The sequence below is a fragment of the Vombatus ursinus genome, unplaced genomic scaffold (genome assembly GCF_900497805.2).
Source record: "Vombatus ursinus unplaced genomic scaffold, bare-nosed wombat genome assembly UNPS02000582.1, whole genome shotgun sequence".
Lineage (NCBI taxonomy): Eukaryota > Metazoa > Chordata > Mammalia > Diprotodontia > Vombatidae > Vombatus > Vombatus ursinus.
In genome coordinates, this window is record NW_020940360.1 from 6,600,557 (window position 1) to 6,628,100 (window position 27,544).

Here is a 27,544-nt window from a genome sequence, read left to right on the forward strand (position 1 = left end):
TGCTACAGCAGAAAAAAAAAATCATCTCTTTGCCAGTATCTGGTGTTGAGCCTTTCCAGACTTATCTAACCTGGGCTAAAGTCACATACAAAAGTTCATCTCTGAGCTTGTGCTCAAAACTTGATAGAAAATGCCAGAGATTGTGTGTCACTGACTTAACTTTCAAAAACCCAGAGTTACCATGCCACCTTATGTGCACTTGAAGTGTACATCTTCACTTGGGTCTTCAACTTTTAAAATTTATTCTGTATAATTTCACATATTTTAATTTTGCTTTAGTAGAATAACATGTTGGTGAAATTTCCATTCCTTAAAAAAGTTTCTCTTTATAGGCATACTTCTCAAAAGCAAACTACCAGATTTACCTGCCAAAGAAATTTCTCCAAGGTATGTATTGTGATTTCACTTTGAGTCAAATAAATATGAGTTTATTTAGTACAAAGTGCATATGGTGAGTTGAGAATTTCTTCACATTTCCAGTATAAAAATTTTTAAAATAATTTATCAAACACAATAATGTATTAAAATGTATCTCACCTACTATTACTATCATACAATAAATATATACAATAAGTCCTCAGTTATTTTATGTTGTGGGATAATGAGATATTCCTTAAAGTGAATATTCCAAATAAATTAAAATTTTCCTTTTAAGTGATGAAACTTATTTTTTTATTTTTCATGGAAATCTTTCTAAGGTGTGTTGCACATTTCTGTCCCTTATTATTATTAAACAATATATTGAGCAAAATTAAACTTTTTTTCATAATTTTCTATCGACTCTCTGTAATTCTTCTCACTTCAATTAGCCCTTTCCTGATGCTTCTAGAATTGTAGGCTGAGTTAATGAGGACCTCAAAAGCCATTTAGTTCGTATTGATCTGAAGTATAGCTATCCTCTTGATGACATCACTTTATGGTCATCCAACCTCTGTTTCAACACTTGAATAGAAATTCACTACAGAGGTAAATGTTAGGAATTTTCCCCTTAAATTGAACTGAAGTTTCCTTTTTGATCCTGGGGCTAGGGAAGATGTAATTAATCCCCTTTCTGTATGGTAGTACATTCTTCATTTATTTGAAGACTACTATTATGAACTTCTTCTACCAGCTGAAACCTTTTTATTTTTTAGGCTAACCTCCCCATTTCTTTCACCTGACCCTGGAAATGGCATAGTTTAAGAGTTTTCTTGCCACCTTAGTGTTCCATTAGGCCGTTAATATTGCTGCTGCATCCCCACCCCTAAGATGTGTCCAAACTGGAACTAATGCTGCAGATGCATCCTCATCAGGGCACAAGACTGTGAAACAATCACCTCCCTCCTTCTGCTGATAGAGCTTAAAGGCCTTTTATTGGGGGGGAGGACATGACATGTTATTGTCATGTCACATGTCACACTGGTAACTCATTTTTACCTCATGCTGTACTTTCACAATTTATTTTTTTGAACCCAAGTACAAGACTTAACCTTATTCCTGTTAAATTCTATCTTATTAGAGTTGGCTGAGTCTAGTCTGTCAATTTTTTTTTATATAATGATTCTGTTATTTAATGTATTAGCTCATGCATGTACCAATTTGATAAGCTTTCTGAATAGGGCCAAAGATTGCACCCTGTGTCACTCTGCTAGAGATTTTCCATCATTCTATTAATCACCACTTTTGGGGTCAGTCATTCAACCAATTATAGATCCACCTAAATAATTTTGTTATCTAGCTATAACTCTCTTCACTTTGTCCACAAGAATATCATGAGAAACTTTTGTCAGATGCCTTGCCGAAAATCTGTATGTCATGTGTCTGCCGTATGGGCAAGTAATTTTCTCTCTCTCAGCCTGAGTTCCTGTATTACTAAAATAAGAATATAATACTTGCACTACCCACATCACAGAGTTGTGAAGAAAGCACCTTTTAAAACATAAAGTAAATGTGAGCTGGTGGTGATGATTGATTTGTCATTAAGATTTTCCAGACAAGTTTTATTGTTTTGGGTGGAGTTAGTAGGAGGGCTGAATGAAAGTCCTTCCCTCCCTCCCCCCACCCCAGATCTCTGTGATTTCACCGATGTAGGGAGTTCCCCATGAGGAAATTTCTTCTACCTATGCAGATTAGTAACTGTTATATCACTTATGGCCTTAGTTGCTTCAGGTACTTAGAACTTAAGTGACTTACGAAGAAGCACATAGGTAGTACGTGTTGGAGGAAGGACTTGAACCCAAGTCTTCCTGATTTGTAGGATGGCTCTGTCTGCCATGCCATCTTTCCTCTCACTGGTCTAGGTACTCTGTCAAAAAAAAAAAGAGAGAGAGAGAGATGAGATTAGTCTTACATGGCTTCATTTTTTAAAGTGTTTTATTGGTGCCTTTTGTCATTGTATCACAGTCATTTCAGCCCATGTATCCCCACTGAACCCTTCCTTATGACAAAAACAATTAAGTAAAAATATCCTATACATTGACCATATCTGACAGAGTGTGTAGTATTCTGTTTTCAAAGTTCCTCACCTCATTGCACAAGGAAGAAGTTATGTTTTATTATCTTTTCTATTCATTGGTTTTTCAGTTACTCAGAATTTAGTTTCCTTTTAACGATCTTTTCGTTTACATTGTTATAGTCATTGTATTTTGTTCTTTGGGTTCTTATTTTACTCTGCATTAGTTCATGCAAACCTTCCAATATTTCTCTGAATTCTTCATATTCATTTTTTCTTACTGTGCAGCCATTTTGCAGCCATTTTTCAGCCATTTCCAAATTAGCAGGCATGCATTTTGTTTACAGCTTTTTACAACCATGAGGATGCCGGTATGAATATTTCATTACATGTTGGCCCTTTGTTTTTGTCTTTGGCCTTCATGGGGGTTATGTGCCCAAAGATTGTATGACCAAGTCTTTATGACTCTATGCTGCCTCAGTGATTGTGCTGTTCATTTTTCTAAGTGCTCACAAAACGTTTTATTTGTAATACATTTTAGATTTTATTTAGGAATTGAAAAGAAGCTCTATAGTTTTAAAAATCTGTTTTTCCTCTTTGAAAATTGAGATGTCATTTTCCTGTCTTCTAGCTCATATCACCTGCATTTCTCTATGACTCTCTAATGATCAGCTGTTAAGCGACCACATCTGTAAATTCTTTTAATTCCCCAGAATGTAATTTTTCCGAGCCTAATTACTCAAACTTATTGAAAGTACCTAGATGTGGGCTCTCTTAATATTATCTAATAAATCCTTAGTTTTAATTTCCTCCTAACTTTCTTGTTGTTTTTGTCCCATTTTGACAGTTGTTTTCTTGCTAGAGAAAACAGAAAGAAAATAGGAGTTTGAGACGGTCTATCTTGTCTATCATTTGTCATTTCGTTCATTGTCCCAAGTGGTCTGCCTTCTTGATCTTCCTCTTGTCCTAGTCTAGCTATAAAACTCTTTTTGTTGCCCTTAGCATTTAGCACAAGCCTAAGGTTGTTTTAGATTTTAACAGCCTTGATAATTTTACAGATCTGTATCACTCTTTTGTATTCATTTTCTGTTCTGTTGTCCCAGGTTCAGCCTCTTGTGTGGTCAGTCAACGAGTTTTTTATTCATCTACTTTATAGCTATTGCTTTCTTTTCTTCCTTATCATATTAGTTTATTTTTTGGTCATCAGAGCTAACTTCCTTTGTAAAAATGGATAGGCTGTTAAAGCCTATCATCCTTGCTTTTCAGCTCTTTAAATTCAACTTTGCCAAAGTCTAGGACACGTGCAGAATAAGTGTTCCCCTCTTAACCTGTTAAGAACTCTGAGTGTCTGGCACAAAATCATCATAATACATAATTAACACATTTTTCTTGAATGCATATTGAATTGTTGAAGTTGGTGTAATCATTTCCTCCCAGGGTTCCCAACATTTCTGTTCCTCATCTGCTTCAAAGCCATTATCTATTATAGGAATGCTAGATAACCAAAGTTCCTTGAGTTACTTCTAAGACATTTGACTCTAGTGAAAGACTAGAAAGACTCCATACCTCCATTGTGGCAGAAAGAGCATGTGCTTTGTGGAAAGGTTTTCGTGATATGAAAACATCTTTTTGCTTATTTCTTACCATGTGGTTGTATTTTGAGTAGTTGAGAATGATGGAAAACTGGGCTACCAGATAAGTAGTTTTTCTTTTTTTAGTACTCTTGATGACTTGATTAAATGACAGCATTAAAGACATATAGATGGTCTCATAATTGATTTAAGTATCCTTCTAAGTTTTATTTTGCTTTGAAACTTGGAAGGTTTTCTTTGTTTCTGTTTTTTTTTTCTCTTGTTTTTCAGATAGTTCTATGTTGAAAATGTGGGAAATGGTTTTTATCTTTTATGAGTTGAAGTGCTTCCTCACCACATTGGAAACGTGGACAGAGTTTCTTCATGGGCAGTGTAATGAGTGACTAAAAGGAAGTACTGCAGTAATAGTGGGAAGAGTGCTGGACTTAGAGTCAGGGGAGATGAGTTCAGATCCCACCTCTGACAAGTATTTCCTATGTGACCATGGACAAGTCACATAGCTGCTCTGAAAATAATAATAATAATAATAATAATAATAATAATAGCTGTATTACCAGATCAAATATACATAAAATGCTTTGCAAACCTTAAAGTACTTTATTAATGTCAGTCATTACTGGCAAAGGAGTCAAATGGAAACATTTCTGATATTGTTAAAGATTCTTTGTAAATTTGCCCATTTATGACAGGTAAGTTTCTCTTAGATCCAAGAGTAATCACAGGACTGATGTTTCATTTGTCCATTGAGTGTTCTGAACCAGCGACTGTAGCTCAACACTCAGGGAGGTAGGTTCCCTGGCTCTCCAGGCAAAAATACACTTATGAAATTGGATTACAAACAGAACTGTTTAGGGCAACAAATGTATCAGATTTTAAAAATCCAAATTAGTATTGCTCTTCAGTATATTCACTGTAGATTTTGTTATTGCTGCCATTACTCCAGACTTTTTGAAATTCTTTTAGAATTGTCTACTCAGCCAATTTATGAACCATAGAAAAATTATCAGTCTGATCACATCTTGTTTGTATTTTTACCAAAAATGGTATTACTCAATCTAATTACCTACCCTACTGCTTAGATTTGGCACCAAATGATTTTTAGCTGTCTGTTTTCAGAGGATGATGATGTTGAAGATGCTAATTACTACTTTTGTAGTTAGTTAAAGTTTACAAAGAACTTTAAATTTTTTTTATGATTGAAAATATTGGAAAGATTAAACCTTGTTCTGCAAATAATTCCAGAAGAGTTGTTCTAAAAACATTTTAAGAATGTTTACTCCTTATATCCAAGGGGATGGCAACAAATCATTTAAACGTTTAAGAAAAGGCATAATTCATATATAAAAATGCTGCCAGTAATATTGAAGATTTAAGGTAGTTGTGTCCTAGCTTGACCACCAGTGAATAACACACAGCTTCTACTCTGATCCCTCTCTCCTTTCTTGTCTCTCTGTCTCTCTGTTTGTACATATGTATACTATATATACTCCCTTTGTATATATACATACACATATATAAATACACACACACACACACACACACACACACACACAATCTTCTGCTCTATATTGTAGCAATTCCCATTCTTTTTTTTTGTTGTTGTTTTTACTTCTTAGAGCACCATAAACTTACAGGTATTTAGTAGCTGCCCATTTCAAAGTGGTTTTTTTTTTTCAGTATTCGTTTCTGAGGATCAGAAAAATAAATTTCACAACTTAGCATTAACTTGATGTTTAATCAGTCATTTTCTCTGGGACTTAGTCATTTATTTGTTATGGGACGATTATGAGTTAAGATAATCCCTTACCAAATTTTTTGTTCATGAGCATTTGCTAATTATCATTATGAAATAGATGTTAGTAAGTTCCACTTTCTATGAAAGTGTCAAAAATTTCTAATAGAGCTTAATCCAAGTTACCCCTACACAGAAGCAGACCATTCAGATTTTGAAAATTTGTTCAGTGAGAATAGATAAGTGTTTATCTAGTTAGCAACCTTGGCCTAAGACCTTATATAAAAAGTATAATTTAAATACATCATGTAATAAAGTGAAGAGGTAGTTTTTGTGTGGAGTATAAGTTTTAAAAAATGTGTTTTTTCCTGAAAACTGAAAATATGAAGATGTTTGATGATTTTGGTTTATGCTTGTGGACAGGATTGTTTAAATTGAGATCTAAACATTTTTTCTTCACAATCTTTTACAGCTATGATTGGTTCCAAACAGAATCCTTAGTCACCATTGTCATATATACCAAACAGAAGGTAAATGTTTCTTTGAAATCAGAGAAAAATCTAAAAACCAGACTAGGAGGTATTTTGTATTTTTTCCCTGTTTAGATTTCATTTGTATAAATGCCCTCCCCCTTTCAAATCCCACAAAACCCTGTTACTGTAGTTTGCAGAACAAATGAGAATATTTGTTAGTTAAAGCAGTCTTTGAAGTAACAGACTTCCAGATCACAAATTGAGCTTGTAAGAAGGAGAAACCAGGGTCTCAGAGGAATGCTATTTCCTTGATTCTCTACAATCATTCTGCCACTGAGGGCTCAGATAACCTCTTGGACTACAGATTGAGCATCAGTACATTCCCATGTCTTCCATTCTCTAGCCAGTAGACTCCAGGGAGCTATGCATCTTAAAAGACAAGAACTAGTAGCTGAAGCAATAAAGTTCTGGTGTTCCTGCTATAGTCACAGAGCTAAGTCAGCCATCCTAGCCATTCATGACTTCACGTTACGATCATGCGCTGACTTCTGCTTGAAACCTAGTTCCCTTGGCGTCTTATAGCAAAATTGACCTTTTTACAGAAAGAATTCTGTCTTGTCTTATACAAGACCTGCCAGCCACCATCTGGCAGAGTCAAAGAGACAAGGTCTGCCCCTTATGACTAGCTGTCACATGGATGGTAGGGACCTACACATTTACTGCTGCCACCTCTTGCTCTTGATAGCCTTTAGGTATATTAACTGAATATATATGTGTGTGTGTGAACATGTATTATAATATATACATATATATTAGATAAAGGATCTTTGATGTTGTTAATGTGGGAATTTCATTCAGTGGTAGAGATTGTAACTCATTGTTACTTAGTTGATAATTCTTAATTGCCTAAGGCTCTGAAAATCTAAGTGATTTACCTAAAGATAGAGTTAGGATTGAATCTTCAATATGTATCCTTCTGACTCCCAAGTCCAGCTTTGTACACTGTGTCATGTTGCCTTTCTAGGTTAATGGGATATGAGTTGCAGGATCTATGTTGTGGGCTAGGGTGGGAACGAAAAATTCCTAGGTGGAGAGTATGGTTCAGATAATATATATCAAGTTTAATTGTACACATGGTATAAAAACTAGGAATTTCTAAAAACATTTTGTTGATGAGATCTTTTGAAAACTTTATAAGCCTAGGTTAAATGATATATTATCATGGGAAATGAATTGTGTATGTACTTTTGCGAGTTAATAAATCAATGGTCATCAGTTTTGTGACAAGGTAACAGTACGGGCCAAATTGAGCACTATATTTCCTAATGGTATTTTGAAAATGGGTTATGTTCTTTTGAACCAGCAAAAACCCTTTGGAAATTTTAATTAAATTATCTCTTGTTTCTCCTACTTGTTGCTTTTTGTAGTTAATGGTCCTAGAAATAACAGTGAAAGAAAAGTTTCATTAAGCTCAAGAAGGAAACTATAAACTTTGGTTTCAGTATACCTGAAACTTGGTTTGTGATAGGACCTTTTTTTTGCTCTGTGTGTTTGCTCGTTTAGGCATTTAATTGATTTCTATGTAGTTAATTAGCCGTACCCTTGATTTTCAAGTTTAGACACTTTATTGAATCTCCACATAGGGGTGAGAGTACATGGACCTTGTTGTGCAACAAGTTGAGAATCCCTGCTGTGATCATTGTGAAAGTGGTCACTTCACTAAAATGTTTCTATATAGTTTCTTTACAGCACATTGAAATTTTAATAACTTTTCCTTCTTGTTGAAAGGTTAAGGATTTTGATAGATCTTTCCAACCCAGTCTTCTATTGGTCATTAGTTTTGACTTTACTTCTGTGGCCTCTTTGGAACAGAGACTATTGACCCTTCGCACAGCACCTAGATCATACTCCATGTTTAATGTATTTTCACTAATTCAGGGTTGGATCAAGTTCTAAAAGTTCTTATTAGATCCTCTGTGGAATATGTTCTTTCTTGGTCCTGTGCCTCCAGTAGTGGATTGATTTACCTGTTCTGGTAACATAACTAGCATTATAGTTTAGTATTGAACAACTAAGAAACCCAGGTGAAATAACCCACTATTAATGTAGGTTTTCTAAAAAGTTGATATACAAAAACAAAGGTATTGATTTTAGGGCAAAAATAAGTTTACTTAAAATTTTAAAAGTATAATATCAAGAAACCTCAAATAACAAAACATGAAATGTAATCATCATTTTCAGATCAATCCCCAAATTGCTTATTCTACCCCCCAGACTGAAATCTGGTTTCTCCATACCATGCTGCTGTAGAACAGGAGAGGAAAGTAGGCAGTTTTGCTGCTTCGCCGTTCATCTCTGTGTGGAGCAGTTAATTTACTTTATCAACCAATTTTGAAAATACAGACAATGCCAAAGTAATAAGAGAAAGGAAAAGAAAAATTCGGGGTGTTTTACTTCTTCTTTGCCCCCAGTTATACCATTTTCTCACCTCAGTTCGAATTGTGCTAGATCTTTCAACAGCTTAGCGCCCCCTGTTTCTGTAGCAGTCAGAGGCAAAAAACCTCTGCCCACTCCTTGCTTATTGCCTGTCTTCACTGCCATCCTTTGTTCTGCCATGCTTTTTACCTCTGTTCATTACACTTGGAGAAAAGAAGAACATTTCCTTTTCCTCGTGTCTGAAAAATTATCACCAGCATCACAGTTTTCCTAGTAAATCTCAGTGTAATCAGGTGAAAAGTTCAGGGTTTAGCAGAACAGAATGCTATTGGGGAAACACAAGTCTAGCAAATCGTGTTTGTGAGAGATTGGATGGCATCCTGGTGAACTAGAAGAGATTAAAAGTCCAAAAGTAGATTTCTCTTTATGCTTACAAATTACAAATTACAAATACTGTTACTTTTATTTAGCATTTACCTAAATACTTTGAATAAATTATTTATTTTAGGTCAATAATCTTCTTCAGTTCTTCCAAAGCTCTTGAATTTCATAAATTGTGGGTACTTCTGCTAACTCAGATGAAAAGTTATGCCTTAATAGATGGTCTCACAAGTTACTGCCAACTTCACCCCCTCCCCCACCATCTCCTTCCCTACTTAATCAGTAAGTTGTCTTCTGGTGGTGAACCTCTTTGAATTTGGCAAGGCTGGTCCTTGCCCTCTTCTTGAAGTTTTTCCAGTTTGTTAAGAACTGTCAGAGCTTGAACTTCTCTGGCCTTGTCACTGAGAACCTCAAGTTGCCTATGGGAGTATCACAGAGGGACTTTAATGGATGAATGTTCTATCTAATGAACCTTATTTGAGAAAAAAAATTATTGGAATTTAGTTGGAAGGACTTTAGAAGTGATCTAGTTCAAACTCTCCTTAATTTGCAGTTAGGGGAAATGAGGCCTAGAGGGACCAAGTGTCTAACCTAGTTTGGCAGAGCCAGGGCTTGCCTTTCAGTGCATTTTTTTTTGCTGTCCTACACTTATTGGAAAGTTCATGCATTGAGGATTTTTAAAAGTTCAAATCATATCACCTTTTAAAATTTTTGTTTTCTGTCTAAGGATGTGGATTCAGAGTCTGTAATAGTTGACTATCAAGATGGTTGCTTTAGAGCAGAAATTGTTATCAACGATTATTCCTATCTTCTACATACTGGTAAGTGCATTTTTATGAATGAAACAATATTTTTACTCAGTCTTTGCACAATAACTCTGTAAAATACACAGTGCAAGTATTGTTATCCCTATTTTACAAATGGGGAAACTGAAGTTCAGTAAAATGAGTGCCATGGTTCCACAGCTAGCACGTGTCAGAGCTTGGGCCCAGTTTAGGCCCTCAGATGCTTAAGGTTTGTTCTTTTCTTACTACAACATACTGACTCTGCAGTTTGTTTTAAATATGATAATTAATTTGATTTTAAATTAAATTAAATTTCTGAATAGAAACAACACATTAGTGCTTTTGATCAAAATAATTCTTATACAGAAATGAAATGGAACTTGATTAAAATTAAGTCTATAAAAATTAAATTAAGTATCTATAGTAAAAGTTAATTATGGCCATTGGTTGTTCATCATTCTGGAATTTTCAATAATTTCAGTATCTTTTTTTTTGTTCTTTTCTATTCTCCCCATGTACCCTGTAGGGCCAATAAAGTTAGCATTATAGCTTTACATTTTGAAGAAATTAAGTATAATCCAGATCAGTAATATTTATTGATTCAACATTAATGAAGTCCATTTTTTTTAATCTTATAGTCCTCAGAAAAATAGTGCCTGTCATGTGTTCCAGCTGAACTTGCTTCTTCCAAATCCTGACATTTTATTGTTCTATCTCTTCTGCTCTGTTACCAGATATGAGTGAGATAGCTGAAACAAGCTAAATGAGATTTTTCCTTCTTACCACAGTTTTCTTCTCTGAAAACCATTTCTAGTGCTTCTGGCTTTAATTTCTCACCGTTTTCTCACTTGAAAATGAAAGTATAGTAATTCGTGAGAGCAGACAAGTAACATATACCTAATTAGAAGCCAGCAATAGAACTCACATGCATATACAAAATGCTTATAGAAAAATGCCCTATTATTTCAGTTTCTTAGAGAAGTCTTAGTAATGGTACATCTAGCATCTATTCTTAGTTACAGAATATTGCATTTTACTTTTGCAGAACATGGCCGAAGCTCTAAGATGTCTCTGCTGACTTAGCATCAGATTGCTGACTACACCTTACTCTGTTAAAGAAGTGTCTTCAGCCTGGCACTTGGTCTGAGTTAATCTTTTTTTTTTTTTTAAATACCCATAGGATTAAAAGAAACACTTCAGGCAGTCTTAAACTTCTCATGCAGAAATGCAACTGATCTAGTTTTCTTTCTTTCTCTCTGTTTTTTCAATGTTAATGTAAAGCCTGATGGGCTGCATCTTTCAGAAGAACGTTGGCTTATCTTGTGTTTCCAGTTGTATTGTCAGAATATGTTAGTCATTAGCATTGAAGTGGTTTTCTTTGTAAAACGATCTTTTTCCAATATCCTTAATGGATGAGATATGTTCTAACTTACTTGTATAGCTGAACAATTCACCTACCCATAAATTTAAAAAAAGATATAGAATTTGTTGTTATTGAAATTGAATCAAAAGTTCTAAAATTTCAAAAAAGTCACCTCAGTTGTTCATACTAGTGAAGTAGGTTTGATTTTAGATTATTGAAAAGAGATTGAAATTATTTTTGCTTGAATATGTATATTGAACAGCAAATTTATGTGTACTTACAGGCATTTAGTCCTCTGTTTTTGGGCCTGACTCATTCTTCATTCATTCTGTGGTCTTCACCTCAGCTGGACAATAGTGAGGAGGCAGCTTTGGATTATTCACTTGTGAATTGAGAATTGGCTCTTTAAATTGTGGGAAATAGTAAATGAAAATATTAACTTTTTTTGACATATTGGAGAAAAGTGTTTTCAATGGTTTTGGTCTCTATTTTGATTGAATAGAATTCATATCTTTTGACCTCTCAAAGTCATTTATTATTTAAGAAAATTGGAGCATATTATGTTACTAAAACTTAAGATGAAGATGATCTCTTCGGGTACTTGTAGATTCAATGATTTAAAAGAAAATTTGGTTTATGGAAGTGAAGACTAAATCAGATATTTCTGTTGTAGAGTTGAGCCATGAAATTCAAGAGGACATTACTGGTAAGTTTATAAATTAAAATATTTTTCTTAATTCTATTCAATAACTTTATCATTGTTAATTTTTTTAAAAAAGTACTAGAATATACCTATATTCTAAACTTTTAAATCATCAGATTTTGAGAAATTCATATTCAAGAGCTACAATATTCTCTTCATCGCCTACTTCCATTTTTGTTTCTCTAGTTTTCCCTCCCTTTTTTCCTTCCCTTCTTTCTTCTCTTATATCTGTCTCCCTTATCTGTTTCATGTCTTCTGTTTTTCCATTCTTCTGTTTTTCGTTATCCTTTGCTTCTCACTTCCTTCTTTTTATTCTCTTTCCCATTTTCTCTCTTGCAGTTGCTATCATTTTTATTAGAGCAAATACATGTTTAAGTATGTACATTTGTGGAATCAAGAATATTCAGATTTTATAAAACATTTTGCTGTGTATCCATGCACAGTGTGGGCTTTTAATTTTTGGTTATAAGATAAACGAATGGCACTGTATTATATTTATAAAACATGTAGTAATTCTGTAACTGTAGCAAAATGCTTTGTTATGATGAGTAGAATATATGTGCCCAAAAGTGCTTAACGTTTAAAGAAGTCATGCAAATGGTTTTTTAAAAATATTTTCAAGAGGGGCAGTTAGGTAGTGCAGTGGATAGAGCACTGGCCCTGAAGTCAGGAGGACCTGAGTTCAAATCTGGCCTCAGACCAAACACTTGACACGTACTAGCTGTGTGATGTTGGGCAAATCACTTAACCCTGATTGCCTCACTTAAAAAAAAAATATTTTCAAGGACATTTTCATTAGCTTTCAGACTCATTTAAGTCAGTTATATTTACCAACAAACCTACTTCTTTCTGTTTTCCCCACATAATTAGGTTCTGCATCTGCAGAACCATTTATCCTCAGTTTTCTCAGAGATGTTAAAAAGGAGATAATTAAATTTATTTTAGAACCATCAAATGCTCACTGACTTATTAAGTTTAGGCTTGATTTTTTTTTTAGCTTTGTTAATTAATTGGCGTGACTAAGCATGTTGACCAGCCATACAGAAGCATGGCCCTTGAGCAATTAGCTTGAAATAAGTTAATATGAGTATAAAGCAAATTAGCCTGGTTTTCAAAACGGCCTGCATAAAGAATTTACTCCATCCAGTATGTTGAGAAACCAGTTTCACTTGCTAGTTTGCCAAATTTCCTTGAAAATTACCTTATCCCATGATAGATTTACTGACATTCAGCCAGAGATTATGTCCAGAAACCTTAGGGCCACCTTTCAAAAGAACATAAATCAACTGGAGACTTTTATAGAAGTAGCTTTCAATTAATTCATATTGGCTGTTCTGCCTGTGATTTAAGACATAATGCTTCAGAAACAAATTTGGGGTAGAAGTTGGGAGGGACAGTTCCAAGAGAAGAGATGGGAGTGACATAAAGCCCATTCTGGACAACCTGCAACTCTATTTATTTTTATACTGGTTGATTAGGGAGTGAATTGGGCGTGAAAGGAAAGGAAAATAGTACTTGAAGATCAAACCAGTTTTCTGAGAAGCCTCAAAGGGAAGTATAGGAATGAACCCCTGAGATCATTAGAGATATGGATAAAATTGTAGATCATAACCTTATATCCATAGTCCCTTGCTCTCCTAGATCTGTGATCCAATGATCAAGGTAAAAACTTATCCAATTATTATCAGCAAAAGAAACTTTTTATATTGAAGCCATCAAAATGGAGATGTTTCTCCTAGGCATCAGAAAATTGAGGAAGTTCCCGGGACAGCATTTGTTTTGGACTTGCTTGGAACTTGGACAGAGGAATTTCAGGGCCTCAGAAGTAAAGGATTGACCCTGATAGGGTACAGATCTGGGAATCCAGCAGGTAAATTTAGCTCCTTTTAAACCATTTGGTGTGTAGTCTTTTAGAAGCAATGAGTGAGAAGGAATTTTGTTGAAAATATAACCAAAACATTAGTTTACAATTTGTTCCTATTTTTACCATGAAGTATGTCATATCTGTGACATTAATAAGTTTGGAACAGACTTTTTTTTTTTTTAAAGAGCTGACTTTTGGTAGGCTAATATAAATTATGATCCCAGTTTTGAATACTAATGGAATTTATTTTTAGCACGTGTTGCAGAAAAAACGGGTAAAGTAGAGATTATTCTGAAGAAAAAAGATAATGTCTCTTGGAAGTATCTTGGACATCCCCTGGAGAATCATAATTCATTTACTGCACACAGAGAAAAAGGTATAATGTTGTGTTATGAATTCTGTACTGAGAAAACTGATATTTATGTCAGTAGGAAAATTTAGGCAGAACAGAGCACTGCTGGGATAGTACTGGAATTTCTGAAGGTTTATCTTGAGTAGTCAAAATGCCCTTGTACCAATGTTTAATGAATTAAGAAGTCAAAAAACTGCGTACTTACCAAACCTTTTTTCTCATAGTGGTTTTGTCTATTTCTGAGCTTCCAGTAGTAAAAAGGTGAAAATGATTGATCTGGTCATTAAAATGCTTTCTTTAGAACCAGCTACTACTTTCTACTCTAGCTGTACAGAAACAAAATTTTTATTTATTCCTTGCATGCAACATTCCATCTTTTTTGCTTCTATGTTTTACACAGATTTTTTTCCTATTTCTAGAATTCTCTCCATCCTCACCTCCATTTCTTAGAATCTCTAGCTTAGTTTCCAAGGCTTAGATGTTCAAATGACATCTGCTACATGTGACCTTTTTTTGTGTTCCCTCAATTAGCAACATTCTTCTCCAAATTATTTTGTATTTTCTTATCTGTGTACATGATTCCCTAAGTAGATTGAAAGCTACATGAGGGTAGATGGAATTGTTTTCATTTTTGTCTCTATACCTACAGTACCTGGCACTTAGTAGTTAGCTGGTATGCTTATTGAACTAATTTGAATTACATTGAAAGGGAGGAACCTGCTGTATATGACTTAAAGCCCTGTGTTGCACATAATTTGATGGAAGTGAATCTCTTGGCTCATCTGACTTAGTAGTCTTTTGTTATTTAATGAGTTTTGTAAAAATAGTTTTATCCAAACTTTGCTAATAAAAGTTTTTGGTAAATGAAAGTTTCTTGTCAGGAAAATGCATGCAAAAAAGTGAGAATTTAATTGGAAAATGAGATTACTCACTATAGTAGGAGCCCACTCAGTTTATGGATAAATTGTGTAACAAATCATTAAGTTTTATTATGTTTTATAGAAGAGCTAAATAATTATTTAAGAAGCAATATTCTGGGGGCATCTAGGTGGCGCAGTGGATAGAGTCCTGGATTCAGGAGGACCTGAGTTCAAATCTGGCCTCAGACACGTAACACTTACTAACTGTGTGACCCTGGGCAAGTCACTTAACCCTATTGCCCCGCCCCCCCCCCCCAAAAGAAGCAGTATTCTGTTTTTTCAAATTTAAGAGGAAAAGGTCAGGCAGTAACATATTGAGTATTTACTAATTATTACTGGTGTGGTATGTTCCCCAGGAGCTTAATTCTAGTGCCGGGTAAACCACATATGCATAAAATTAAAAGGAAGTTGATTAACAAATATATATTTATATGATACAAATGGAATACATAAATATTGTGTGGTTGAGCACTAAGTGAACATATAGGTAAAGTTAATCACTGGAGATTTGTTAGAAGTGAATTTTTAGCAGTGATTGAAAATAGTTGAGGGCTGAGGTTTGGCAGAGAGGAAGATAAGGATATTCTAACTAGAAAGAATAACAAAAACAAAGGTATGGAGTTAGGAATAAGAATTCTTAGTAGTTTGAGATTTGAAGAAATTCAGGGAAGAACAATAGAGATGAAGTTCAAGGAAGAACAATAGAGATTTAGATAATCTTTTAGTAGAAGAGAAAGGGAAAAGAGACAAGAACAAATAGAATAGTGGTTTTTTTAAAAAAAATTTAGTCTTAAGTTATCTTATACCCTATTACATGATTAATTCAAAATCAATCTGACCTGAATATTAAAGATCAGACACCATAAACATTTTAGAAAAGAAGCAGATTACATTCAGTTCATTTCATAGCAATGAGTAGGAAATGGATTTTACCTTGATAAAGAATAGAGTAATTACAGAAGATAAAATAGATAATTTTGAATACACAAAATTGAAAAGCTTTTTACACAAACAAAATTAATGCATAGAGGATAAGAAGGGAAGTAGCTGACTGGTAAAAAAAAATTTTATCATATTCCTTGGATAAGGATTTGGCATCCAAGATCATAGACAACTGACAGAAATGTATAAAAACAAATGCCATTCCCCTGTGGATAAAGGATATGAATAAACATTTCTCAACAGAAAAATTACAAACTCTTAGTCACATGAAAGAATGATGCAAACCACTTAATAATAAGAGAAATGCAAATCAAAACAACCGTGAGGTTTTATTTCATACCCAGCAAATTGACAAAGATGGCAAGAGGTAGAAATTGTATTGAAGGAGGTGTGGAAAGACACACATTAGTGCATTCTTTTTTTTTTCTAGGCATTTGGAGTTAAGTGACTTGCTCAGGGTCACACAGCTAGTAAGTGTCAAGTGTTTGGTCTGAAGCTGGATTTGAACTCAGGTCTTCCTGACTTCAGAGCTGGTGCTCTATCCACTGCACCACCTAGCTGCCCTCATTAGTGCATTCTTGATGGAACTGCAAATTCCTATAAACATTCTTGAAGACAATTTAGAATTATCCAAATAAAAGTGACTAAAATGTCTATATTTTTTGATTCACTTATTAATTTTCTAGACATATGCCCCAGGGAGCTTATTGACAAGAAGAAAGGCTCCGTATACACCAAAGTATTTATAGATTAGATTTTTGTGGTAGCAAAGAAACAAAAGTAGATATCCATTAATTGGGGAATGGCTAAACAAATTATGGTAATTGAATATGTTATTCTACTCTAAGAAATGTTGAATACAGAGAAGTATAAAAATATTTACACGAACTGATGCAAAGTAAAGTAAGCAGAGCCAGTAAAACAGTTTACCCAATGACTCCAACAATGTAAATTGAAAGAATAATGATCACAAAACAATGTAAAATGAATGTTACAAAATTATAGAGAACAGGCTTGGCCCCAGAGAGATATATAAGAAAAACCTCCCCCCATGTCTTTGCAGAGAAGAGGTGTCCATGCATGTTGAACTTGAATGTGGTGTTAAATATTTTTGATTTGTTGATTGGTTTTGCTGACTTTTAAAAAAAATTTCCCCTTTTTTTCTTTTTAAAAGTTATTTTTAGAACGGATAGCTTGCTGAGAGAGGCATTGAGGTAATGGAAAACTAGGTGAGGTAAAAAATAAAATATGTCAATGAAAATCCGTTTCAAGTAAAGAATTTCAAGACATTTAAGAACCCCCAAACTGACCTCTATTGGGTACAAATAGGTAACAGTTATAATGATGATGGTAGTATTGGTAAATAATTTATTATTTTTAGGTTTACAAAACCCTTTATATCTATTATGTTATTTGATCCTTAAAACAACCTTCACAAGTGTCAGTCACTGAAATACTCTGTTGTAAAGACCCTATTCTTAAACTCTTATTCCCTATAGTGACTTTCTCCTTGAGCCCTAAGTTACTGCTATGGTTTTAGTTAGAACAATTGACTTTATTTTTAGGCTGACCAAAGAGGGGTCCCCAAAACTGAATATGTGCATTTGTCATAATTTTTAGTAACCTTTTTTATAAGTGTGGTTGCATATTTTACACACGTTGACTGAAATATCTTTTGATTATATCTGAAGATTTTTCCCTCAAGAAAATGTTTTCTTACTAGAAATTTAGAATATTTTGTGGCAGTTCTCTAATTGGGGCATCCCCGTGACTGACGGTCTTCATTTCTTCCAATGTCATCTCCTTTGTGCTTTACTCAATTAGAAAGCTTTTGTATTATCAGCCTACTGACTCCTTCTTACTGTGATTTTTAAAATTTAATTTAACCTCATGAGGAGGTTTGTTTGTTTTTTAATACAACTGCTTCTTATGGCATATGCAAAAACCATTTGTCTCAAGTTAAGATAAAATCTCACATGAACAACGTTAATTCAGCTTCATCTCTGGTAAAGCTCATAGGGCGGGGATGGCATCTGAAATGGTCAGACCAGAAACCTACTATAATTTTTCTCTTTTGCTTTTTATTATTCTGAGTTTGAAAACACCAGCAAATATGAATATTACCATATACAGGGAACAGAAAAAAAGAATCACATATGAAACAGTCAGTCTCATTACTTACAAGAATAACTCATTTTAAAAGTGTCATTCATTTCATGTTGACTCTACTCTGGCTTTTTGTGTTCTTACTAAATCTGATTTCTTCTATGCATTTTCTTGAATATTTTCCTCGTGCATTCTTCTTTTGTTCTCATGGTGTCACTATCATGAGCTCCCTGCTTTCCCCTCTCACTCCTCCCTGCCTTGAGCCCTTCCCTATAACGAGTTAGCATCATCAAGCAAAATCATTGTATCCATTGGCCATATCTTAAAAGAAATGTTTCATTTGATATCTCTCGTACGTTGTCTCTCTTGTCCAGAGGTAGGAAGCATGTTATTTCATTGCCATTGCATTGATCAAGACTTTAAAAATTGATTTTTTTTATAATATTGTAGTCATGTAAGTTAGCCTTCTAATTCTATTCATCTTATTCTAAATCAGTTCATACACATCACTTCAGGTTTCTCTAAGTCTGGCCCTTTTGTCATTACTTACAGTACAAGAATATTCCATTAATTCATATACTTTAAATTGTTTAGCTTTTTTCTGGAATATTGATGAGCATGGCTTCTCCTTCTTAGTCTTTGCTGCAACAAAATGTGGTGCTATCAGTGCTTTTGTATATGTGGATCCTTTGCCTCTTTGTTTTATCTTTTCAGTATATATACTAAGAATATATTCTAGGCCAAACTATGCAGAATTTAGCAACTTTTTGTGTATAGTTCCAAATTGTTTTATATAATGAGGAGTCACAGCTCCACCAGCAGTGCATTAATGTGCCTGTTTCCTCTTAGTCCCTGCAACAGTGATCATTTTGTCCAGTCTGTTAGGTATGAGGTAGAAGTCAGAGTTGCTTCATTGTGCATTTCTCTTAGAATTAGTTATTTAGAGAATTCTTCGTATGATTTGTTGATAGCTTGCTTTTCTTTAATTGAGAATTACCTATTCATATCCTTTGGCCACTTATCTATTGGGGATATCCCTTCTTTAGAGGTAGAGATACAGGCATCAGTGAGCAATCAGTGAAGAGGATGAGTGTGTGCAAATTTTAGCAGTTTTCTGTAGTAGATGAAATGTATGTATAGGCATACATATATATGTATATGTGATGGCTATAGTGTGAACTGGCTAGTATCTATTAAAAAAATTAGAAAATTAGCTGGTATTATATTGATTTTCTATTTTTATCCCAGTGCTTTGTTTAGATGACTATTGCTGTCTTTACAGTTTAAATGTAACATTTATGCTCAGACAACTTAATAATTAACTTATGGAAATGGGAGAAAAATAATTTTGACTTAAATAAAAATGAAGCATAAACAAAAAACTGATTTCTTTTTTATTGCTAGATTTAATCAGGTTGTTTAAATGATATCTCTCTCCTTTCCCCTCTTTCCCTTCATCTCTCCTTCCATTTCTCTCTTTCTCTCTCTCCTCCTCCCTTCCTGTCTCCCTGTCCCTCCTCTTTCTCTCACACATGCCCCCCCCCACACGCCCACACATACCCCTTTCTAGCATGTATACCTTTGAAAATGTAATTACCAGTACACAATTCACAGCTGCTTGTAGGATATTAAAATAGATATGCATACTGTTTGTGGCCCAGACTGGCCTGAACAACTTGACTACAAACAGATATGCAACAAAGAGCTTCAGTTTTAGTTTCATCATCACTTGTTTTTTGTGATCATTTCATTTTTGCTCTTCTTATCCAATAATCCTGCCTGTAATAGTATAATAATATTTGAGATCTAAAGTATTTATTATATGTTATAGAGATATAGAGTATTGCCTATCACTGGGTCCCATAAAGTATTTATTTCCACTTAACACATAGATATGTAAACCCCCACCCCCTTCTGCAGAAGGAACTATAAGATTTCTTAGCATCCTGCTTTCTTCCGTTTTCATCTCTGTGAGGAGGGCCTGAATCTGGCACATCAGCAGAGGGTGGTGCAAGATGCAGTATACCAGTTAACTGTTAGTTGCATCTAAAAAGTCAAGAGGGCAAAAAAAGCTAAGATAGGAAAGTCACAAATTCCAGAAAATTCCAGCTCCTAAGCACCTGTTGCTACATACACAGTGGCCACAGTGGACATTGATAAATCGCATTTAACAATGGGAAAAATCCAAACTTAAAAATTTTGTAGCAGCTTTGTGTTCTCTATATTTGACATTTACCTGTTGAGCCTCTTTTTGTTGTTGTTTGGTTGTTTCAGTCATGTTGGACTCTTTGTGACCCTGTTTTAGTGTTTTCTTGGCAAAGATACTGGAGTGGCTTACCATTTCTAGCACTATGTAAATTTAGATGTCCCTCTTGAGGGGTTGATGTTGTTCCTCATTTGTAAGTCAGTCAGGATTAAGTGCTTGCTATTGCCGAGCACTGTGCTAAAGTGCTGGGGATAGAAGCTCACAATCTAATTGGTCAAGACAATAAGCAAACAAATAGTTATAAACAAGATATATGCAGGGAAAGTAGGAAGTAATTAAAAGAGGAAAGGCACTCGAATTGGGAAGGGTTGGGAAAGGCTTTCTGTAGAAGATGGGATTTTAGTTAGGACTTGAAGGAAGCCAGTAGGTGGGGATGAGGAGGGAGAACATTCTAGGCACAGAGGGCGGCCAGAGAAAATGCCCAAAGCTGAGAGATGAAGGGTCTTGTTGAGTAAATAGGCCAGTGTCATTGTATTAAAGAGTATGTATGCATTAGGGAGTAAGGTATAACAAGACTGGAAAGGTGGTAGAGTGGAGTGGAGACTAGGTTATGAAGGGCTTTGACAGACAGGATTTTCTATTTGATCCTGGAGGTGATAGGGAGCCATTGGATTTTATTGAGAGAGGAGAAGGGGTGGTGACAGACTGGTTTGCTTATATCTTTGTTGAAAAGTTGGCCTGAGTTCAGAATTTCATTTTGGAGCCAGTAACTGATAAAGTGTCTCATTTTATATCTAGCATATAAATTTTTGAGGCTATTTTAAAATAGAAAAGGAAGACATATATGGTATTTGCTTTAGGTTTTCATTTCTGTCTTCTTAGTTTATATCAACAAAGAACAGAAGAAGACAAGATAGTGAGGAGATAGCATTTGAAAATATAGTAGGAACTGTGCCCATTTTGTAGACAAATATGATTTTATGGACCTAATAACTTTTAGAAACTTTCTGCCAGACTACATTAATGGGAACCTTTGGTTTTGTTCTTTTCATTATCTTGGTTTTTAAGATTTGCCTGGATAAGTTTCTGGAGACAGATGAAAGGAGAGATACAAAAACAAAATGTGAGTCTGGATCTCTCATTGTTTCAATAATTTTCAGGTCCTTAGGAAAAGCAATATTTTCCTCTAGTTAATTAACATTTACCACGTGCTCTAGTCCAACACCCCTTCTTTTACAGATAAGAAACTAAGGCTTATAGGGTAGGTTACTTGTCTAACATCATATAGGTGGTAAGTAGCAGAGCTGGGAATTGATCCCGGATCTTCTAACTGCAAATTCAGCATGCTTTCCTCTATTCCATGCTGCTATTGATGCCTTTTATTATATCACAGTCCTTTCTGGGATGAGCTTTCTTTCCCTATTCTCTTCCTCACTCACTCCCACTGACCCTTTCCTTTGTAACAAAACAAAACAAAATTTGAGCAAAAACACCAAATACATTGTCCATAACTGACAACACTGTCTCCTATGTATGTACATGTGTATGTATGTGTGTGTGTATGTATGTATGTATGTATGTCATAAACACATGACAGTTTGGCTTGATAACTCTCTGCCTCTCTTCTTTGATGGAGGAAGGTATATTTCATTATCCATTTTTCTCAACCATCAGTGGTTTTTCTTTTAAACTTTGTCTTCCTCTTAGTGATCTTTTAATTTTCATTGTTATAGTCATTTCCTGATGTTCTTTTGGTTCTTATTTCATTGTACATTAGTTTATGTAGATATTTCCATCTTTCAGTTTCTCATATCTGATATTTGTTACTGCATAGAAGTATTTATAGCCATATATCATAGTTTTTCCAGTAGTTTCCCAATTGAGGGCACTTGCTTTGTTTCTGGTTCTTTTATACTACTAAGAGTATTACTATTAATATTTTCATATATTGTGGATCTTTGATCTCTTTGGAGTATATCCCTAGTAGTGGGATGGATTCCAAGGCCATATCCAGAAAAGACCAATTTACATCCTACCAAAAGAGTATTTGTCTTCTCAAAGACAGATATCCCATCCAACATGAACCATACCCATCTTCTGTCATTTTTGTGTATCTGCAGTGTGAGGTGAAATCTCAGAATTGTTTTAACTTGCATTTTTCTTTGTTAATATTGTGAAGCATATTTTCTTATATTATTTGTAATTTGCACTTCTTCATGTCTTATGTTTACTTATTTGTGAACATGCATTTTCTTTTCACTTTGTGCTTCTATCTTCAGTGCACCAGTGTCTGGCAAATAGGGGCTTAAAATGTTTGTTGATTGATTGATTGAAAACTTGTTTGTTTATATCCTTGAATTTCTTATCTATGGGAAATGGCTCTCTATATTACATATTTATGTTAGTTCCTTATATATTTTGGATACCAGACTTTCGGCAGTGATACTTGATGCAAATGTTTTTTCTCCATTCAGCAGTTTATCTTCTTTCTCTCTATCTTCATTGTTATGTACAGAATTTAAATTGTCTGCTTTGTCTTTTGTAATCTCCTCTGACTCTAGTTTGATTAAGACTTCTTCTAGCTATAATTATGAAAGGTACCTCTATCCTATATATGATGTGACCTTTTATATTAAAGTTACAAATCTATTTTGAGCATATTTTGGTATGTTGTATAAGTTCTCAGCCTCATAAGAAACCTAATTTCTGCCAAACTTATTCCCAATTTCTCCAGAAATTTTTGTCAAAAAGGGAGTTCTTATTTTGGTAATCTGTTACTGAGTTTATTAGATATTGAGCTACTGTTCTTTCTTACATAGTTGCTTACATTAATACTTTTCTGTTAGCCTGTAACAAATTTGTTTTGATGACTACTGTTTTATAATATTATTTGGAGTCAGGTAATGCTACAATTGCATTTATCTGTGTGTGTTTCATTGTTTCATTTGAGATTTCTAGACCTTTTATTCTTCAGAATGAATCTCATATGGCATGTCGATTTGCAATAGCTAAAATTATCTTGAGAATTTTATTTCTGTTTATGACTGTATAGTTATTGGCAACAATTAAGATGGTTGAAAAATGTTTACAGTGATAGGTATGTACTGTTTCTTTAGAAATATTTAGTCAAAAGATTTAATATGGCGCCTATGGTCTACTCTACAGTTTTATCATCAGAAGTACTTTTTACTTGATTTAAAACTTTGTAAAACTGATTTTAGGACAGATAAATGTAAGTAATAGATACCTAATGTAGTGCCATGTATTCAGAGAGTGCTTTGTAATTTCTTGATGACTGTAATACCATAATAATATTAATTAACAAACTTCATATTGACTATTAGAGCAAAGTCTTAGTTAACTAGAACCTTTCAGGCTGGAATTAATTTTTCTGTTTCTATAACTGTACTTTTAAGATTCATGTCAGTTCTGCTTTCATAAAATTTCACACATCCTTCCTTGTTTCACTACTCACAATTACTCCCACTCCACCTAGTTCAGGCCCTCATTGCCTTTCATTAGGGGTGGGGAACCTGTGGACTTCTAGGTTCTTGGGTGTGGCCTTTTGACTGAGTCCAGGTTTTACGGAACAGATCTTTTTATTAAGGGGATTTGTTCTGTGAAGTTTGGATTCAGTCAAAGGGCTGCAATTGAGAACCTAAAGAGTCACATGTGACCTTGAGGCTTTCCCACCCTTGATCTAGACTATTGGTCTCTCGCTGTTTCCTTTCCATGCATAATTGCCAAAGAAATCTTCCCAAGTTACAGATTGCCATATCATTTTCCTCTTTAGAAGTCTCTGCTGTGTACCTGTTGCCTGTAGTATAAAATACAAACGCCTTCATAATATGACTCCAGCCTGCGTTTCTAGTTTTACTTCATAGTACTCTCCTTCAGACCTGCTTATCACCAAACTGGACCCCTAGCTGTGCTGTGAACTCTGTATCCATCTCCTGTCTCAATGACTTTGTATAGGCTGCACCTTCTTCCTAGAATGTGTTCTTTGTCATCTCTGCCCTCAGAATCCTCATTTTCCTTTAAGATTCAACTGAGATGTCACCATCTCTTTCCCTGATGTCTTCATAATATATTGTATCTCCTAATAGATTAGGCTTCTTGAGGAACTGTCTCATTTTTGTTTGTTCTACAGCATCTAACCCAGGACCTTGCACATAGGGGATGCTTAATCAATGTTGGTTACATTTTATGTAAAACTTGGGGAGGTCCCCTTAGATTCTGTAATTTTGTCAGTGTAGAAAACTGACATTTCTCTACATTCTTAGTATTTCAAGGTATGTTATTCTTTCCAGGTTGATTGTATTGGATCCTGTCCCATAAGGGCTGATTATATAAGAATAGTAAAACTTCATTAATTTCAACTAATTGGGGGAAGGCTAACCAGAATTTGTGAAAAACCTACATTTTAAAGTGTTTTAAAAGGGAGAAAGTTTTTTATACCTGTCCATTGACTTCTGACTGCTAGATTTATGAGGATGCCCCATATGATGGTTTCTCAACCATTGTACTTTTGTAGTCCTCCAACAAACATTTATGAAGTACCTATTGTGTGCCAAAGCACTATGTTAGACACTGGGGATACGAAGACAAAAATGAAAGTCCCTGCCCTCAAGGAACTTACATTCCATTGAGGGGAAATGCCATGAACACAAATGAGTAAGTATAAAATATATAGGAAGTAATTTCTGATGAGGACAGTACTGGCAACTAGAGGGATAAAGATAAGGCCTCATGTAGGAAGTGGTGTTTTGAGGTGAACTTGGACGAGAAGATGGTTATTCTAAGAGGCAGAGATGAGGAATGAGTGCCTCTGTGACAAGAGGGACAATCTCTGCAAAGACACAAAGATGAGGAGATGGAGTGTTATATCCATGTAATAGCAATTAGATCAGCTTGGTTGAAATGTAGAGGACTTAGAGGGGAGTAATATCAAATTTGTGTGGAAAGGTAGGCTGGAGCCAGTTTATATCTTACCCTAGCAGTGGTAAATGCCAAGCAGTGGAGTTTATATCTTACCCTAGAGGCAACTAGAAGCAGCTGAAACTTCTTGAGCAGAGGAACAGCATAGTTAGACTTGTGCTTTAGTAACATTAATTTTGTAACTGTGTGGAGGATAAAATGGAGAGGGGAGAGAATGAATCCATAAAGGCTATTTAGTATCTCACTGCTTTCTAATACTGTAATAGTCCAGGTAAGAGATGATGACCTGAACTGGTATGATGATCATATGAGTAAAGAGAACAGCACATATAGGAGAGATGTTTTAGAGGTAGAAGAGACAGAGCTTGTTCTCTGATTGTATATGGGATGAGGAGGAAGGCATTGTTCAAATTGACTCAAAAGTTGTGAACCTGGGTGACTGGAAGGATAGTGATGCCCTCAACAGAAGTAGGGAAGTTAATCTCATTCCCCTGCAACATCACAACACCTCAGCTAAAATGTCTAAACAATGTCTTGAGGTTTGTTCTTCTGTTTAGTGATGGTGTGATGGTAACATTAGCTCCTCAAAACGTTGGTCTGCCTATAGTCATTATGTTCTATACTGCATTGCATACGTGTTGTTCCTGTGAAATGAACTTCTCTTGGATTGTTTTCATGGAACCGGTTAATAAGATGAGTAGGGTATGCCTAATAGATAGTGAATTTCTAGATTGAAGTATGGGCATCCTTTAAATCTGTAATGTGAATATACTTCTCTCTACTGATTTCCCCACTCAGACCAACCCCTTCAAAGAATCTTTACAGCCTTCCCAGCTTCCTTTCTGTGTAGAAACCACTGGTCCTGTGTTGGCTTAGGTACAGATCCTTGACCTTCTGAATTTGTAGCCTGATATCCTTCAGTTAGCTGACTTGCCCTGACCAGTGACCAACACCAGTGGTTCATCTCTAAAATTAGGTATTTGGACTAGATTGCTCTAAGGGCTTTTCAGGTTCTTAATATATGTAGGAATCTAAAATATTCCCACCGTGGCTTTACTGTCGTAAATAGGTATCATAAACTTCTAACAGACACCCAGTAGTTTATTTTCAAACACATACAGATTTTACCCAGATTGACACACAAGTGGATGGGCAGCCCATTAAGTTGGTTTCTTAGTAAGAATAAGGAATAACCAACACTCTTGAGTGATACACTGGTTTCTAAGTCATATTAAAAGACTTAGAAGAATGTATCCAATATGTTGGGTGGATGTTCTTGAGGATTTTTCTAAGAATATGGATAAGGAATAGAATGAGAAAGCAAGGATGAATTGTGATCTTCACTATTGTAATTGGCATTAATTTTTTATTATGTAAATGCATGCTTTTAAAGTACTTGAAAACAGTTTGTTCTCAAGTGTTTTAAACATCTCTGAAGCGGAGCCGAGGGCAGCAGAGAGCACGGAGCCGCGAGCCCAGACAGCAGCGCATGCCCCGAACTCTCTGCCACCCCCTGCCCGCAGCAGCAGCAGAACCAGACAGCCCAGCACTGTGGTCAACTGGAATGCCTACATCGACAACCACATGGTGGACGGGACCTATCAGGATGCAACCATAGGCTATTAAGGACTCAACTTTTTCTGCTGCTCTACCTGGGAAAACCTTCATCAGTATTATGTTGTGAGAGGTAGGCATGTTGGTTGGAAAGAACTAATCAAGTTTCTTCATGAAATGGACTGATACTGAGGAAACACAAAAATGTTCAGTGTTAAGGTATTCACTACTACAAAGTTGGGAGTTTACTATGGATCTTCATGCCTAGAGCACTTCAACCTCACTGTCTCCCTGACTGCCAACAAGTCAGTTCCGTTGATGGGAAAGGAAGGTGTTCAAGGTGAGGGTTGATTGGTAAATGTTATGAAATGGCTTCCCACCTTTGATATTCCTAGAACTTCCTTTCCTCTTTTCTGTTCCTTTCTTCCCCTATATCCTCTCCACTCTTTTTGTTCTTACCCTGTACACTCATTATTTTGAACCCTTCCCCCAATTCCTTTGCATCTTTGTTCTTGCCAAAAAAAAAACCATACTCTGGGTAGCCTTTGAGTTGGGTGAACTGTTTCCTCTTTTCTGTTCCTTTCTTCCCCTAAAACACAAGCTTCCCTCTGGTGTATTATGAAAATCTGGGGAAGGAGAGTAGTAAGTTTTACTGTCAGATAACTTTTTAAAAAAATCTTTTCTTGAAGCTTAATTTTGGAATAGGAAAATAAAGAATTCTCAAACTTTCTGATTATTTTTTGTATTATTAAATAATTCAGTATGT

At 35.0% G+C, this 27,544-nt stretch overlaps 1 protein-coding gene and 1 pseudogene across 1 annotated transcript in view; both read left to right on the top strand.

Annotated features, from left to right (window-relative positions):
* LOC114037828 (cytochrome b5 reductase 4) overlaps nucleotides 1–27,544 on the top strand; it is a 101,206-nt gene that overhangs the window by 36,125 nt on the left and 37,537 nt on the right. Inside the window, exons 6-10 of the mRNA XM_027854804.1 lie at nucleotides 333–387; nucleotides 6,228–6,285; nucleotides 9,773–9,866; nucleotides 11,867–11,899; nucleotides 14,014–14,136. Of these exons, the coding sequence (XP_027710605.1) occupies nucleotides 333–387; nucleotides 6,228–6,285; nucleotides 9,773–9,866; nucleotides 11,867–11,899; nucleotides 14,014–14,136 (363 nt within the window). The remainder of the gene's footprint in view (nucleotides 1–332; nucleotides 388–6,227; nucleotides 6,286–9,772; nucleotides 9,867–11,866; nucleotides 11,900–14,013; nucleotides 14,137–27,544) is intronic.
* Nucleotides 26,602–27,235, top strand: LOC114037102 (annotated as a pseudogene).